The sequence below is a fragment of the Squalius cephalus genome, assembly GCF_949319135.1.
Source record: "Squalius cephalus genome assembly, chromosome: 11".
Lineage (NCBI taxonomy): Eukaryota > Metazoa > Chordata > Actinopteri > Cypriniformes > Leuciscidae > Squalius > Squalius cephalus.
In genome coordinates this window covers 28,021,035-28,037,399 of record NC_137132.1, presented here as the reverse complement: position 1 = coordinate 28,037,399, position 16,365 = coordinate 28,021,035, and the positions used below count along the sequence as shown (strand labels likewise).

At 37.6% G+C, this 16,365-nt stretch overlaps 1 protein-coding gene across 1 annotated transcript in view; it reads left to right on the top strand.

The window, feature by feature from the left end:
• Positions 1-16,365, top strand: part of LOC307166773 (uncharacterized protein) — a 419,028-nt gene that overhangs the window by 321,305 nt on the left and 81,358 nt on the right. Inside the window, exons 14-23 of the mRNA XM_079885410.1 lie at positions 6,513-6,629; positions 6,915-7,031; positions 11,066-11,140; positions 11,553-11,982; positions 12,271-12,378; positions 12,480-12,543; positions 12,644-12,736; positions 13,587-15,563; positions 15,656-15,812; positions 15,901-16,317. Coding sequence (XP_079741536.1) covers positions 6,513-6,629; positions 6,915-7,031; positions 11,066-11,140; positions 11,553-11,982; positions 12,271-12,378; positions 12,480-12,543; positions 12,644-12,736; positions 13,587-15,563; positions 15,656-15,812; positions 15,901-16,317 — 3,555 coding nt within the window. The remainder of the gene's footprint in view (positions 1-6,512; positions 6,630-6,914; positions 7,032-11,065; positions 11,141-11,552; positions 11,983-12,270; positions 12,379-12,479; positions 12,544-12,643; positions 12,737-13,586; positions 15,564-15,655; positions 15,813-15,900; positions 16,318-16,365) is intronic.

The window sequence follows — 16,365 nt, the reverse complement described above, 5'->3', positions numbered from 1 at the left end:
CGTGTACCATTATATGACCCCTTTAAATATATTTTATAGATATAACACAGAGATCATACTATCCTTAAAGATGAACTGAACTGAAAAAATCAACATTGATAATGTGTTGTTTATGACAATTAAAAGTAAATTACACACAAAATATTTTTTTTAAATATCAATATAGCTTTTTTTTAAGCAACACAAAAATTGCATTTGTTAGTATTAGAACGCTGGCAATTCTGATGACATCACTGGCATGGTAGAACCTGTGAAGGTATATAGGCAGCTGCAGCTGCAGGTCCTATACACACGAAAATGAGTCATTTTGGTTACGCGTTTGAGCCTGTGAGGGACAGGCCAGTAGTACCTGACTACCACCACAAGGAGGACGATCAGTTTCAGGCTCCACCTACAGTACAGGATCATTTGAGGGGAAGTGACTGGTGTGGGTGCGGGCGCTGCCGGAGCATGGACACTGCACCGGAATCAATCTGTTGCAGAGAGGACAACCTGGAACATTTATTTTTGAAATGCGATATGGAATTACACCATATCGCATACATCGATATAGTTCAAATTTGTGATCTTGCTCCCCTCGCCCCCGATCCTCCTTTTCCACTCTGCGTTTAGAGCATGTTATGTTATGAGAGGCGAATCATGACTACTTCAGAAAACCCAGCACAATAGGAACTACCAGGCAGCGACATAAGTGTACGCTGAAATAAAGTCTTTCACCTCAGAAAAACGGACTTTCTTGTCCTGTCAGCCGTTATCCTGTTCTCGTTGCGCACACTCAATTGCACGCGCAAATGCAGCGGAGCGCGCTGTATCGCCTCACTGATCCAAGTGCAAAAGAAACTACGAGCATGCAACGCCGTTACGTTGTAAATTACACGAAATAAAAGTAATGCCGGTATGATACAGATTGTATTTGCAATGTACATAGTCAATTATTAATGGAGCAATAGTGGTTCATGGTGTTATAAGAGGGAAATGTGGTGGGAGGTTGGAGGGTTGTAGCCTGTCTCTCTTTTATTGTTTACAAGCACATTATGCATTTTAGTAAATAGAGACTCCATATATGTCGTGTGCATTTAGAGAAAAAATACTAAAACATGTTTGAGGTACTGTGTGTTTTAGAAAGTCGAGGACGATAAATGGCAAATGTGATTGGACGAATTCATCCAATGGGATGGCTTGTTAAGTTAGCTGCACGCAAAATGTTAAAATCAAAATACTGCACGGCCGGTTACTGCACAGATTCCTCTTACTATGGACCTAGCAGCTAACGTTAGTTCTGCGAGTTGAACTCCCTGCATCAACAATGTTTCCTGACACGATGAACATCAGCTAGCTTCAGGGTGAGTAGCGAGGGACATTGGATTCTGTTTACAGACCTGCTGCGGTTTAGTTAGCTGCTAGTAAACGCATTATTATCGATATCGTCGGAGTCATGATTTATTTATACAGTTTATATGGTCGGAGTGGTGGCTAGCTTGTGGAGTTTGACAAAAGTGCTTCCAACGTGTTTAGCTGCTAGCCCTTTACCTAGGTTGGATCGTTTGGTATCTAGCTTGGTTTTGTGACTCAATTTCAATGAATGCCGAGTGTGTCAGTCTCAGTTTTGTTGAACGCTATAAAGCCTGGTTTCCTTGTCAAAGGTAGCCTGTGAAAATGTATCGTAACCCCAGCTGCCTAGCCCTATACCATTCATTACTACAACCAGGGGCAAGACAGTATGAACCCCCCCCTAGACCTGTTGGTTTCTGTTTCCTCAGCCATGTCAGCTAGCCTCAGACTATGTACATGCTATGGCTGCTCTGCTTGTGTTGCTTAGCAACAGAGTAGCTTACCATGCCAGTGACGTAGTGGAATGCTGAAATCCAACATGGCGGCGCCCGTGTAACAACAACAACATTTTCAACATACCATTTTATCCCTTTTAACAAATTCTGCCATTTTAATAATTGTACCAATGAGAATAAATAAAATACATCTGTTATATCACCTTTACTCAAATTTTCAGTTCAGTTCATCTTTAATTCAATCAAAACTAACTTTAGCTGGACAATAACTTTATTTAAGAGCTGCTGTAAACCCAAAACAATCTCTGTTACTTGAATTTCATATCATAACTGTAAATTTGCTTTGAAACAGTCCGTATTGTTAAAAGCGCTATATAAATGAAGGTAACTTGACATGACTTGACCTACTAATAGTGAAATGAAAACACATTTTAGGCTTAATATTAAGAAATGTGCATTGTGCAATAAAGAAGTACGCCAAATAATGTTTAATTATAATACAGTATTTATATCAGTAAGTCTTAAGTGATATGTCAGTAAATTTGTTAATGGATTTGTAGTATACTTAGTATGAAATAATTGTATTTTAAATACATTTTGGTATAGGTTTTTCTTCACTAGGGTATATACATACAGTGGGTACGGAAAGTATTCATACCCCCGGTAAATATGATCAAAAATGGCTGTAAAAAATAAATCTTTCATTCAAAAAATTTGATCTTTCATTAAAAAAATTGGCAACAATCTAACCTTTCATGGAAGTAAAAGAATTCAAATTGGGGGGGAAATCACATTATGAAATAAATGTTTTTTCTCCAAAACACGTTGGCCACAATTATTCATACCCCTAGAATTTTTTATGAATAAAATATCTCTGAAGTATATTCCCATTAATATTTACCTTTTTTTAGCACACCAGGGTGACTAGGAAAATGAAATTGTCCAGCTATGACTTCCTGTTTCACAGGAGTTTATATATGAGGAAACACAAAGGCCAAATTCCCTTAATCATCCATCACAATGAGTAAAATCAAATAATACAGTTCTGATGTGCAGCAAAAGATTGTTGAGCGTCAGAAAATATAAAGTGGCTGGAAGAAAATAGCTAAATAATTGAAAATACCCATTTTGACCATCAGGACAATAATTAAGAAGTTATAATCAAGTAAAAATGTTACAAATCTGCCAGGAAGAGGACGTGTGTCTATACTGTCTTAATGCACGGCGAGGAGGAAAGTTTGAGATGGAGAATTGCAGAGATTAGTTGAGTCTTGGGGTCAGAAAGCCTATAAAAAAAAATCAAACAACCCCTACATCACCACATGTTGTTTGGGAGGGTTTCAAGAAAAATCCTCCTCGCTCCTCCAGAAATAAACTCCAGCATATTCAATTGTCAGACAAGACTGGATCTTCAGACGGCACAGGGTTCTGTGGTCAGATGAAACTAAAAAAAGAGCTTTTTGGCAGCAAACACGCTAGATGGGTTTGGTGCACACAAGGATAAAAAGTACCCCATGTGTACAATTTAATATACTGCTGAATCTTATATGTTGTGGGCCTATTTTTCTGCTGGAGGTCCTGGACTTCTTATTCAGATACATGGCATCGTGGATTCCATCAAATATCAACAGATAAAAAATCTAAACCTGACGCCTTCTGCTAGAAATCTTATAATGGGCCGTGGTTGGATCTTCCATCAGGACAACGATCCAAAACAAACATCAAAATCAACACAAAAATGTGTTTCGGAGCACAAAAAGCATCTGCCATGAGCGTCCCAGTTCCCTGACCTGATGAGTGGGCTGAACTGAAGAGGAGAAGCACCAACATGAACTTGTGAATCTGAAGGATCTGGAGAGATTCTGTATGGAGGAATGGTCTCTGATCTCTTGTCAGGTGTTCTCCAAACTCATCAGGCATTATAGGAGAAGACTCAGAGCAGTTATCTTGGCAAAAGGAGATTGCAAAAAGGTATTTACTAAAAGGGTATGAATAATTGTGGCCAACATGTTTTGGAGAAAAAATTTTTTTTCATAATGTGATTTCCCCCCCAATTTGAATTCTTTTACTTCAATGAAAGGTTAGATTTTTGCCAATTTTTTGAATGAAAGATTTATTTTTTACAGCCATTTTTGATCATATTTACCGGGGGTATGAATACTTTCCGTACCCACTGTACACACACACACACACACACACACACACACACACACACACACACACACACACACACACATATATATAGGGCTGTCAATAGATTAAAAAAATGTAAACACAAAAAAGGTGTGATCACATTGATCTTTATACACATTCATTTTGTCATCATTTGCTATATCCAGCAAGGTAAACTATCAGATTGATGGGTGATTCTCACTAAACTATATTTCCTTCAAGCTTTTTTCAAGGTGAATTTAGGTGTCTTTCCAAAAAAGGAGACTCCCAAAAGACACCTAAAAACCAAATGATATAAGAAGTCCATATAATTCATAAATTTATGCTCACCAAAGCATGCATGAAAAAAAATCATTATAGAACAAAACTTTTTTAGAATTCACAGTGTACAGTATGAGTACAGTGCAACAGCAAATAGCTTGTTTAGACCATTTTAGAGCTTGTTTACATTTTCCACATGTCAAGTTGCGATACCAAACAGGACCACATGAAGATGACAAAAATCCCAAGCCATCCAAACCGCATATGCCTACTACAGTACACGGATCCATTCAGAATTACTAAACACAGCAACATACACATGACAAATCAAAACATTATCCTGAATTTGTGTGAAAACTATGAATTTAACTGAAATGTATCAGAGCATAAATGCAATACATACACAGTTAAAGACACAATTTTGCATGCTTCAGTAGCCTAATTTATTTGCCTTATTTGTGTTAAATTATTTTAACACATTAAGGATTTTGAATGAATAGTATGCGTTAATGCATTAATGTTGACAACCATAATATAAATGTCACTTGACTGGAGTGCTGAATTACAGTGCAAAAATATCCACATCATTGTGATCAGATGCTTTCTTAACTGCTGTTTTCTCACCACTGTCACTTTTTGTTGTGTGTTTATTTTGTTATTGAGAGGAAAGTGTGCAGCACATATTTACATATTAGCGAAATAAAATGGACAGAAAATTGCCAGTCGAATATTATAGGTTGTTATTTTTAAACAGAATGAACATTTTGGAAGTGAAATCTGAAAGGTGAATATGGATTATTGAATTTGTAATAATGAAACCGTGTGTGAAATGTTTTGAACAGCTTAAATATACAACCATGTTGAATTTCACCCCATAAAAAAGCAAGCCCTGAAAATACAATGCATTAAAATGCAAGCAGGGTTAATGCAATGCATATTTTTTCGAGTAGTGCAATTCAACAAGATTTTTTGTTTCAAAAACGTTTGTCATTATTTTACTTCCATATACTGTTATACTTATTGTAGGGTAGGGAAGGGAAGGGAAGGGAAGGGAAGGGAAGGGAAGGGGGGGGGGGGTGGGGCACAACCTAACACTTGATGACTTTCTCAGTTTGTGTAAATCTACTTAGGGTTCAAAGTATTTATTTTTTTCCCACATTAATTTCCCACGTATAGTACAATTATGTGGTTTTGTTTTATTAATACAGTGTATACTTTTTTTCTTGATATACCCTGAAAGAATGTAAGTGAAATGTGACAACATGCCCCATAGGTGGGGTACATTGTAACATGTGAGGTATACATTGTAACATGACAATATGACAGCTTAAAATGCTATCTGATCTAATAAAAAAGCAAAGCAAAAATATTTTCTCAATAAAATATAATTATTAAACTTTTCATATAAAATAATGGCATTTTTTAATCATTAAAAATAAAAACATTTTTCAGTTTGACAACAAACACACCGGAAAACACAGCTATACAACATAGTTCAAAACATGACAATAATTAATAATTTCTGAACATAGTGTCTTCTGCTAGTTAGCGAAGCATTAAAGAACATATTGGGGATTAAAATGATATCAGATTTGTTTAATTTAAAATAAACACCAAACATAGAGAGGAAAAATTAGCACAAGTAAGAAATTTACCTTTGCTATGGTTAAATACATTTTCAGTGATATCTTCCAAAGATATTTCTGAATTTTGGCAAAAAACAATTTCTCTCTATATAGTGTTGATATGGCAACTAGTATATACACTAAGTTTCGTCATGCTAGCATGTGTGGAAGTATTTAAAACAAAGGTTTTACAACTAGACACACGTTAGGTTGTGCCGCGCTCTCCCCCTACATTTAAACATATACTTTTTATATACTAAAATTGGGCCAATTTAGTCCCAAGCAGTATTGAAATAGGACACTTACAAGTTTACTACTAGTATATTGACATCATTATACTTATAAGTATATTTAAAAAATTTATTTGAAGTATACTTCTTTTTCATAAAGGGGAGCAGATTTATTTAGTTGGAGTATTAAATGCCGAATCTTTAAATAATTTTGGGTGCCTCAGGGCAGGCAATAATTTAAATTTATAATGAATAAGTAAATGAATAAATAAAAGCGAGCAGGGCAAGGGGCTAAATAAGTAGCCAGGCCAGTCCAGGCCTGAAATATATTTTAGTCATGTTTTCTCTAAAAGATTCAGAGTAGTAGATTCTGTGGTCATGAGGTACGTTTTGTGTCATTCTGATAGTTGTTTATAACCTCATTTATATTCTCACAGTCTGAGACCAGACAAAGCAACATCTCCAAAACCCTCACTCATGTCTGTAAAGAGCACTCAGTCAATGGATAGACCCATTGTGTTCAACAGTGGAGCGCAAAGTTACATGGGAGAGAGGTATGAGAACTTACTCTGTCGGGGGATTAAAGTCAGCATTCTTGCTGTACTGTGCTTGTTTTCATAGCATATTGTTGCATTTACAATGTTGTTTTAAAAGTGTCCCATTTTGTGATATCAAATTTTAGGCATTAAGGTTTAGGCACACCAATGTCTTCTTGTTTTTACATTTGTTTTTTGTTTATTTTTATACTGTGTTTACAATCATTGCATTACAGTTGAAAATAATAACCAAAGATGCCTCTTGTACAGTATTTTAACATCAGTTATTTCTTTCTCCTCAAGAATGGGACCAGATAAAACATCTCCAGCCCCTTCATGTACATCTCTACAAAGTGACCAGTCACTGGATCGACCAATACTGTTCAAAGATGGAACTCAGAGTTTTCTTAGGAATGAAAGGTATGAGCATTTAAATTTTGGTTGTAAAATTTCTGGTGGGATACTCTAGGTATAGCCTGGACATCCAGACCCAAATCTGAAAGATTAATGCCGAGTTCAGACTGCCTGATTTTAGCCCCGATTTTGGCTTGCCGACAGGTTTTGAGAAATCGCCGACAAATGCCGAAATCACAGGCAAATCGGTGCTCATTCACGCGAGTGACAATCACGTAGGGGTGTGACGGTTAGTATATAACCGTGAGACCGACGGTTATAGTTGAACACCGTCATTACAAATCTATAACCGCCAAAACCGTGTTATTAAAATATTTTTTACAAACATTTTTTTTTATCATAGAGAATGTTTAAATACTAATTAAAAACAATTGTTAACAGTCTGTGTTATTAATGGTCTACGTCGTTTCCAACTGTATTTGATTCTTTGCCAAGTACCCCTTGACCGACCGCCAATCATTTGAGATAGAAATAAAAGCTATGATATAGTGATGTGCCATCATTATGAGATTTATTAAACAAATGAAAAACATTTGCAATAATAAACATTAGCAATGAACATTTGCAATCGGGAGACATGGTTTTTACCACTTAATGAAGTTTTGTTTTGTAAATCGTCAGACATGATTTTTACCACTTCATTAAGTTTTGCTTTGTAGAAATCCTTTCTTTAAAGCGAATTTCGTTTTGTACAAATTGTATCTTAATTTTAATAAATGTTTCATCAACCAATTGCATGTATTTAATAATTAAAACCTATAGGAGACAATAAATAACCGTGACATTGAGGCTCCGATGCGCCGCGTTCACTTGCATTGCATTGTGAAGCTGAACTAGAGCGCATCTCATCGTAAATGAATGAAACTCAGCGTAGGCCTATGCCTCATACATTAGCATTAAATATCTTTGCTGCATCCTTTCTAGAACAGACAAGGGCTTTCCTGCGGCTCGCATCAGCAGAGCATCGCATCGTCCATAGACCGCAAAACAATCAGCAGATGGCGGGCGGGTGCGGCTTTGAATTTTGGTCAAAAAACGCTGGTGCGGATGATGAGTTTTGTGATGCGGTTGCGGATGAAATAATACCCCATCAGCGTATCTCTATTGATAACAACACTGAACACTACACAAATATTACTTTTATTCAAACTAAGTTGTCCTATAACAGACGACCGTCGCAACCCCCCCCCCGACGACGGTTATGTTACGAACCGTCACATTTGACTCACGTCATAACCGTCATCACCAATTCTGAAACCGGCACACCCCTACAATCACGCAGTGTGAATGAGCAAAGACGCGATCTGAGAAAATCGCCGACGAGTCGCCGATGCCCGTAAACACGAAATGCCATATTTTGACCCGACGTACTGAGTCAGGTGAGCCGAAGCTCGGAAATAACGGTCGTGTAGCGACCCTTAAACTCCTAATTCTCATCTACACCAAATAGCAAAAATAATAGCTGGTTTGACAAAGAAATACAATATCACTAGTGATGCATCAGATATACAATCACCTAAAGGATTATTAGGAACACCATACTAATACTGTGTTTGAACTTGCCTTCAGAACTGCTTTAATTCTACGTGGCATTGATTCAACAAGGTGCTGAAAGCATTCTTTAGAAATGTTGGCCCATATTGATAGGATAGCATCTTGCAGTTGATGGAGATTTGTGGCATGCACATCCAGGGCACGAAGCTCCCGTTCCACCACATCCCAATTATGCTCTATTGGGTTAAGATCTGGTGACTGTGGGGGCCATTTTAGTACAGTGAACTCATTGTCATGTTCAAGAAACCAGTTTGAAATGATTCGAGCTTTGTGACATGGTGCATTATCCTGCTGGAAGTAGCCATCAGAGGATGGGTACATGGTGGTCATAAAGGGATGGACATGGTCAGAAACAATGCTCAGGTAGGCCGTGGCATTTAAACGATGCCCAATTGGCACTAAGGGGCCTAAAGTGTGCCAAGAAAACATCCCCCACACCATTACACCACCACCACCAGCCTGCACAGTGGTAACAAGGCATGATGGATCCATGTTCTCAATCTGTTTACGCCAAATTCTGACTCTACCATCTGAATGTCTCAACAGAAATCGAGACTCATCAGACCAGGCAACATTTTTCCAGTCTTCAACTGTCCAATTTTGGTGAGCTCGTGCAAATTGTAGCCTCTTTGTCCTATTTGTAGTGGAGATGAGTGGTACCTGGTGGGGTCTTCTGCTGTTGTAGCCCATCCGCCTCAAGGTTGTGCGTGTTGTGGCTTCACAAATGCTTTGCTGCATACCTCGGTTGTAACGAGTGGTTATTTCAGTCAAAGTTGCTCTTCTATCAGCTTGAATCAGTCGGCCCATTCTCCTCTGACCTCTAGCATCAACAAGGCATTTTTGCCCACAGGACTGCCGCATACTGGATGTTTTTCCCTTTTCACACCATTCTTTGTAAACCCTAGAAATGGTTGTGCGTGAAAATCCCAGTAACTGAGCAGATTGTGAAATACTCAGACCGGCCCGTCTGGCACCAACAACCATGCCACGCTCAAAATTGCTTAAATCACCTTTCTTTCCCATTCTGAAATTCAGTTTGGAGTTCAGGAGATTGTCTTGACCAGGACCACACCCCTAAATGCATTGAAGCAACTGCCATGTGATTGGTTGATTAGATAATTGCATTAATGAGAAATTGAACAGGTGTTCCTAATAATCCTTTAGGTGAGTGTACTTACTCTTCTCATTTACGCACACTCTGAAGAAAGGTGCCGCTCACAACTACAATCCGACTGACTATCTCTATCATACTGCATACTAAGTGTGTGACGTCAGATATAATATACAAACCAGCACACGCTTTGGCTACCCTATTACATGCACTGAATAAACGGACATAAATGTGAAACATAAAGCGCAATATGGTCAACTGTACTAAATAATAGCAACACAAACATAACTTTGGGGCCTTTTCTACATTTAGCAATTTATAAAAATAAGGAAAAACTAAATGTATGTTGGTATTTAAACAGACGTCACATAGGGAAAGATTGTGAACATTTTAAGAACACTTTGCAAAGATAGTAGTTTTACATCATTTGAAACTGCTATGGCAGCATGGGAAGATGCATTGGTATTCATTTGTGTTATTTTAATGTTATGTTTAGTTTTTACCTAACACCTATTTTGTTCAAACGGTAATACACAAATGTGGACACATTCAAACATACAGTGGGTTTAAACTGCTAGCCTTTTTATCGCAAATTTATTTCACAAAAAGCTTACAGTCATGACCTAAATAACAATAAATCCTAAAAGTCTGCATTAGTGACTTGCTTTTTGCGCCATTAGTCATGGAGTTCCGAGGATCTCCCATTCTCTGCTCATTTGTAATCAGTGATTTAGTAATGAATCAGTAATGAATCATAACATACCAAACTTTTGATAGAAGCATTCTTCTGTATGCACCGTGAGTGAACAGGGGATGATGTGAAATTAAATAGTTGTAATTTCAGTAAACAATTTCTTAGAAATGCTGTTTATAATTTAAATCAACACCTAAAAAAAACAATATTGTCAGTATTTGCTAGATGTCTGTTCTGAGTGTGTGTGTGCTGAAAAAAAATATTGCAAGTACATAATCCTGGCTGTGTAAATTGGAGAAAAAACAAAGTGGATCGGACCAATCCGCGGAGAACCAATACACACATGTAGCCAATCAGCAATAGGGGGAGAGAGTGAGCTGGACATTTGTAGAAAGACTATAGAACGAGAGATATTTGAGATTTTAGAAAAGAGGAAATGGTCAAAGGAATATAAGAAGGGTTACAATCAGGCAAGAGCTGTCTGATGCACCAGCTGTTAATGGTTGTCTGTCTATGTGTTGCATTGTGTGTTTGTTATTTTGGGGTGAAGCAATGAAGGGGAGGTGGAGCAGCAACTGAAGCAAAACATAAATATGTAAATAAAATGTTAAAAAATATATTCTTTTCATCCCTAGTATATTGAGTACAATAAAATACAGTTCTTTTCATATATCTACACAGTATTCTCAAGAAGAATGTGGAGCCATTTGATAGACACATTTCATTCCGAAACGAGGTGTTATCTCCAGATATCAGGTACTCCAGATGATGTGGTACATCATTTTTTTCCAGTTTACATTTCCAGTTTATATTGATGTGAAGTTAAACAATTTTCTGGTTATAATTTAAAATAAGGCTCAATTAGTTAACGTTAGTTAATGCATTATCTAACACTTTCCAATATATTTGTTACAGGATTTATTAACATTTGTTAACGATAGTTAATAAAAATACGACTGTCATTGTTAGATCATGTTAGCTCAGGTTCATTAAATAATATTAACAATACATCTTTTGATTTTAATCATGTATTAGTAAATATTGAAATCAATATTAAATAAAATTGATAAATGCTTTAGAAGTATTTTTCATTGTTCATGTTAACAAATGTAATCTTATTGTAACATTTTTACCCAATTTCACATCAATTCCATACCATTTCCCACAGCACACTTTCAGCCACTCTGCTGACAGAGGATCACTACAAGTGCTCAGTGTGCACAAAGGTCTTTAAGGATCCAGTTTCCATGCCCTGTGGACACAGTTACTGCAAACACTGCATTGAGATCTCCTGGAGCAAACCAACTCAAGCTGGAGGTTACGCTTGTCCTCAGTGCAGAAAGAGGTTCAGAAGTCGTCCAGTGTTGAGTGTAAATGTTGCTTTGTCTAAACTGATTGAGGAACTCCAGAAGGCAGGATTTAGTCCTGCTCTTCCTGCTCACTGTTATGCTGGACCTGAAGATGTGCCCTGTGATATCTGCACTGAGATGAAGCTCAAAGCTGTTAAATCATGTTTGACCTGCACTGTGTCTTACTGTGAGACACACATCAGACAACACTACACAGTACCAGCACTGCAGAGGCACAGCCTGGTGGAGGTGATTGAACATTTCAGGTTATCTTGCAGGCACAATGCACTCTCTCTGAAGCTTTTATGTATATATATTTGTTGCTCATAGCATAAATGGCTATAGACTATATAGCATTAATGGTAATATATTAATTTATTTTCAAACAAAAAACTGTATAATAGTATGGAAGCATCCATTTAAATAATACAGGTTCAAACTTTTTTGCATTTAATGATTTAAGTATCAAGTGCACCATTTGATGTAAATGCTGTCTATTTGTTGTTTTTTATTTATAATTTTATATATTTTGATTAGCCTTGCAGTTTACCTCATCACATTGAGAACACCAGAATGTTCGGAGCAGAGAAAGAATTGCAAGAAGAGATCAAAGGGTTGACTGCAAAGCTAACGAAACTGGAAGAGGTAACTATACAGAAACTACATGTTTGTTTACAATGTGAAATTATTTTGTGAACGTAAAAAATCTCTTTAAGTGATTTGAATTAATGTATTTTCTTTTAAAGACTATGAGAGACAAGGAAGCGCATGCCAAACGTTTGTGTAAAGGATTTGAAGTTTACTGTAATGGTGGGTGAATATTGTGCTTCTAGTTAGGTACAGACAAGAGAATTTACAGTACATGACTTTACACATCAACCATTTTTATATATAACCATATATATTCCAGATTTTCCCTCAGATGTAATTGAAATTGCTGCTCTAGGTCGCCCTTTGAGTCTTGGAGAATTGTATGACAGTAACAGTGATTCTTTTAGCCAAGGTAAGATCTTTGTTTATCTTATTTAGGATATAATAAAGAGTGAGGAACTGTAATTCTACCTTTGCACAATTTCTCACCACCAACTTTTTAAAGTTCTAGAATACTAAGAATTTAGTTTTCCAATGCTTTGTCCTAGAGCTGCACGATTAATCGTTAAAATATTGCAATCTCGATTCAAACAGCCATGCTGTCTTATTTCTAAATGACATCGATTCGGCTGTGTCTATTAAGCCACACTCAACATTTAATCACTGCCGCTGACTCAGCGAAAGCAGTTTTGAACCACACAGTATTATTTTATTAATGTTTTATAAATATTCAAATTATCACAGAAGTACTGAGATAAATGTTTATAGTTTGGACATAAATTCAGATGTCTACGGTAGATGTCTATGGCAATCAAAATAGAGGAAATCACCTTTTGAAAGTAAGTTGGCACTTCAAATAACTGTTGTATAGATTACATTGTTACACCACTAGGTGGCGACAAGTGACTGTTAAAAAAATGTATTGGTCATTGAATCATTCATTCAAGAGATTCGTTAAAAAATGCTAATTCATCCAGTAATGAAGCAAGTGAAGTATTTACGAGTGGGTCATTGAATCATTCATTCAAAATTTTTATTATTATTAATAATTCATTCAAATTAATTAAACAATTTTTAAATGGACTGCAGCAAAACAAAAAATCATGAATCTCAATTTATCCAGAATCGTGCAGCTCTACTTTGCCCTTATCTCACCTTAATGTCTGTCAGAACAAATGAATGACAAACTCCAAAATGATTCAGAAAACTCTTTATTTTTCAGTATATATATCAAACATTTGTTTTTTTCTGTTTTTTTTCAGATACTTTTCTGTGGAATGAAAGCACTATAGCATCTATGAAATTGTCTTTGCCTCGACCTCAAACAGAGGTCAAGGTTCTGGAAGGTGACTCCCTACAGGAGAGATTCAGAGCCCTTGAAACATCTTCTGTATTAAGAGCAAGAACTCTGCATGGACTGTTAAAAGTAAGTGGAGCTGCAGCCTTTCTGAACCACCCAGGTCAGTCTCAACACCAGGACAGAGTTACCCTACACTACCGAACCACCACCAAACTGGACATGATCAGCCAAAGACTGATACAGGAAGGAGCTCCTACCTCAGTCATTAATGCAACTACAGCAACTCATGTGATCATCGCTGTGTTCTATGGAGCTCAAGCTTTCTTTGTTTTTGATAGTAAAAGCAACATTTCTGAGAAAAATACAGAAATAGAAAAGGTGGTGAAGAAGATGACCTCTTTGGATTGTTCAAATGTACACCTGAATGTCAATGAAAAAGCTAAAACCTTGTTATATCACTGTTATCTCTACATTGATGTGGGTGATTGGAAGAGTCCAGTGTCTTTTGATAAGGCAGTGGAGATCTACGGTTCTCTGCCGACACTGCTTGGATCTAAAGGTGAGAGAGCAGTTCCTCTGAAGGTCTGGCTGTATCCTCTGAAGAAACTGGACAAGAGCTCAGTGTGTGCTGCTCTGAGTGGAGTCAGTGAAAACTTGATGCGTCGAGCTGAGAACATTCTGGAACATCTGAGGAAACAGATCAGGATCTGTCAGGAATTAATGACAAGTCAAGCAAATCTGACTGTGATTATGTGGTTCCCTGCACTAAAAGATAAATTAATTGAATTTTCAGAGCTTCTGCAGGAGTACAAAGAAGATTTTAAGAGAGAAGTCACTGAGATTGTTGAAATCATTCATGTTAAAGATGAGAAAGTACAAGATAGCCTTCGAAATCTCTTAGAGAGGCACAGCCAATCACCATTCAGAGCAGAAAAAACTAACAAGTGGCTGGAGAATAAAGAAACTGAGCTGAAGACTCTGAATGACTGCAAAGCTGCAGACATCACTGTTGTGAAATCACAGGCAGAGTTACAGCAGGTCATAAGTCACTCACAGATAACCAGAGTGATGTGTCTCACTCTTTTCTCACCAGATGCTGAGGATTTATTTCTTGCAACTCTTAAGCAGCACATTGAATCTCATAAGATTATACAAAATGATTCACTTCTGTCCAGGCCAGTTAGCCTCAATCAGAAAGTGCTCATTGATGTACAATTATTTATTGCTGCTAAAGAAGCAAATGACGATACCGAGCAAACCAAGTTCATTGCTGCGTCTGGTGATGCAGCAGTGAATGGTGGTGGTGGTTTTCCTGAGTACTCTGTGCAGTGTTATCATGCTGGGGCGATTCTGAGCAGTAATATGAAGCTTGGACTAAAACCAGATCCTCCTCAAATAGCTCACATACAACACACTAGTGTATCTCTGAAGCTGAATCTTCTGATGAACAGAAGCACTGAGAGATATGTGGTGGAATATGGAGTTGTGAGCAATGATGAGATTAATAATACATGGAAACAGATAGTTTGTGCTGAGGCTTTAAGTGAAAAACATGTTTTATCAGGTTTGGACCAAGACACAGAATATCAACTCAGGTATGCAGTTGCTGACAACCAATGTATGAGCAGCTTTAGCTGGATTGTTAACTTTAAAACGGCCTCTGCAGCAAGACCTGGACAACCATCAGTTAAGATGAACAGAGACACAATCGGAGTCACCTGGTTGAAAGCTGAAGCTGATGAAGATTGTCCAGTGCTGCTGTATATGGTTGAGTATAAAGAAGCAGGACTGGAGGGCTGGTCATCAGTACTAACACAAGGACCTCAGTGTGAATGTACATTAACTGTACCTCACAGCACCTGCTATAGAGTCAGAGTCTCTGCTGTCTATGAGGACGTCACCAGCAAACCTAGTGAGGAAACACCAGTACCAGTCGATGGTGAGATAAAAGTGAACTTATGAAACAGATACTTTATTAAAACCTTTTCTTCTTTGCTTAAAATACAAATGCTTTTCCAATATTCTCTATAGTCTGGAGAATAAAGCTCTCAGAGAGAAAGAGCTCCATCCTCCTAGAAGTGCTGAAACTCCAAACAGAGAAGAAACCAGTAGAGCTGATAGACTGGACAGATGAAGAGAGTGAAGTGAGGGGATTCCTCCAGTGTCTGCCCTACATCTCACAGCTCAGGTCAAAGTTTGTCCCACCAGTAGGTTATTTATTTATAAATTTTTGATTGCTAGATTGTAATGGAGCTGCTATTTTTGTGACTGTGTAGATTTACTGAACCAGAGAGGAGATCCTGTGAAGAATGGGAGAAACAAAAGCGATCTCTTTTTTTAACTCTGTGTCTGCAAGCTGCTCTAACTGATACACTAGGCACCACTGAGACAACTGTAGAAGCACTGCTGTCTGTTCAGGAATATGGGAGATGTGATTTCCTGCTGGATCTGTGTTCACATGTGAAGGACTATGAGACTCAAACAGGCAGGAGTGTCCTTCCAGCATTACAACCAGTTTATCAGTCAGCTCCTGCAGTCTGGAGAATAAATCTCTCAGAGAGAAAGAGCTCCATCCTCCTAGAAGTGCTGAAACTCCAAACAGAGAAGAAACCAGTAGAGCTGATAGACTGGACAGATGAAGAGAGTGAAGTGAGGGGATTCCTCCAGTGTCTGCCCTACATCTCACAGCTCAGGTGAGAGTGTGTGTGCAAATTGATGACTTTCCTGTCAGTTGTCTCTTA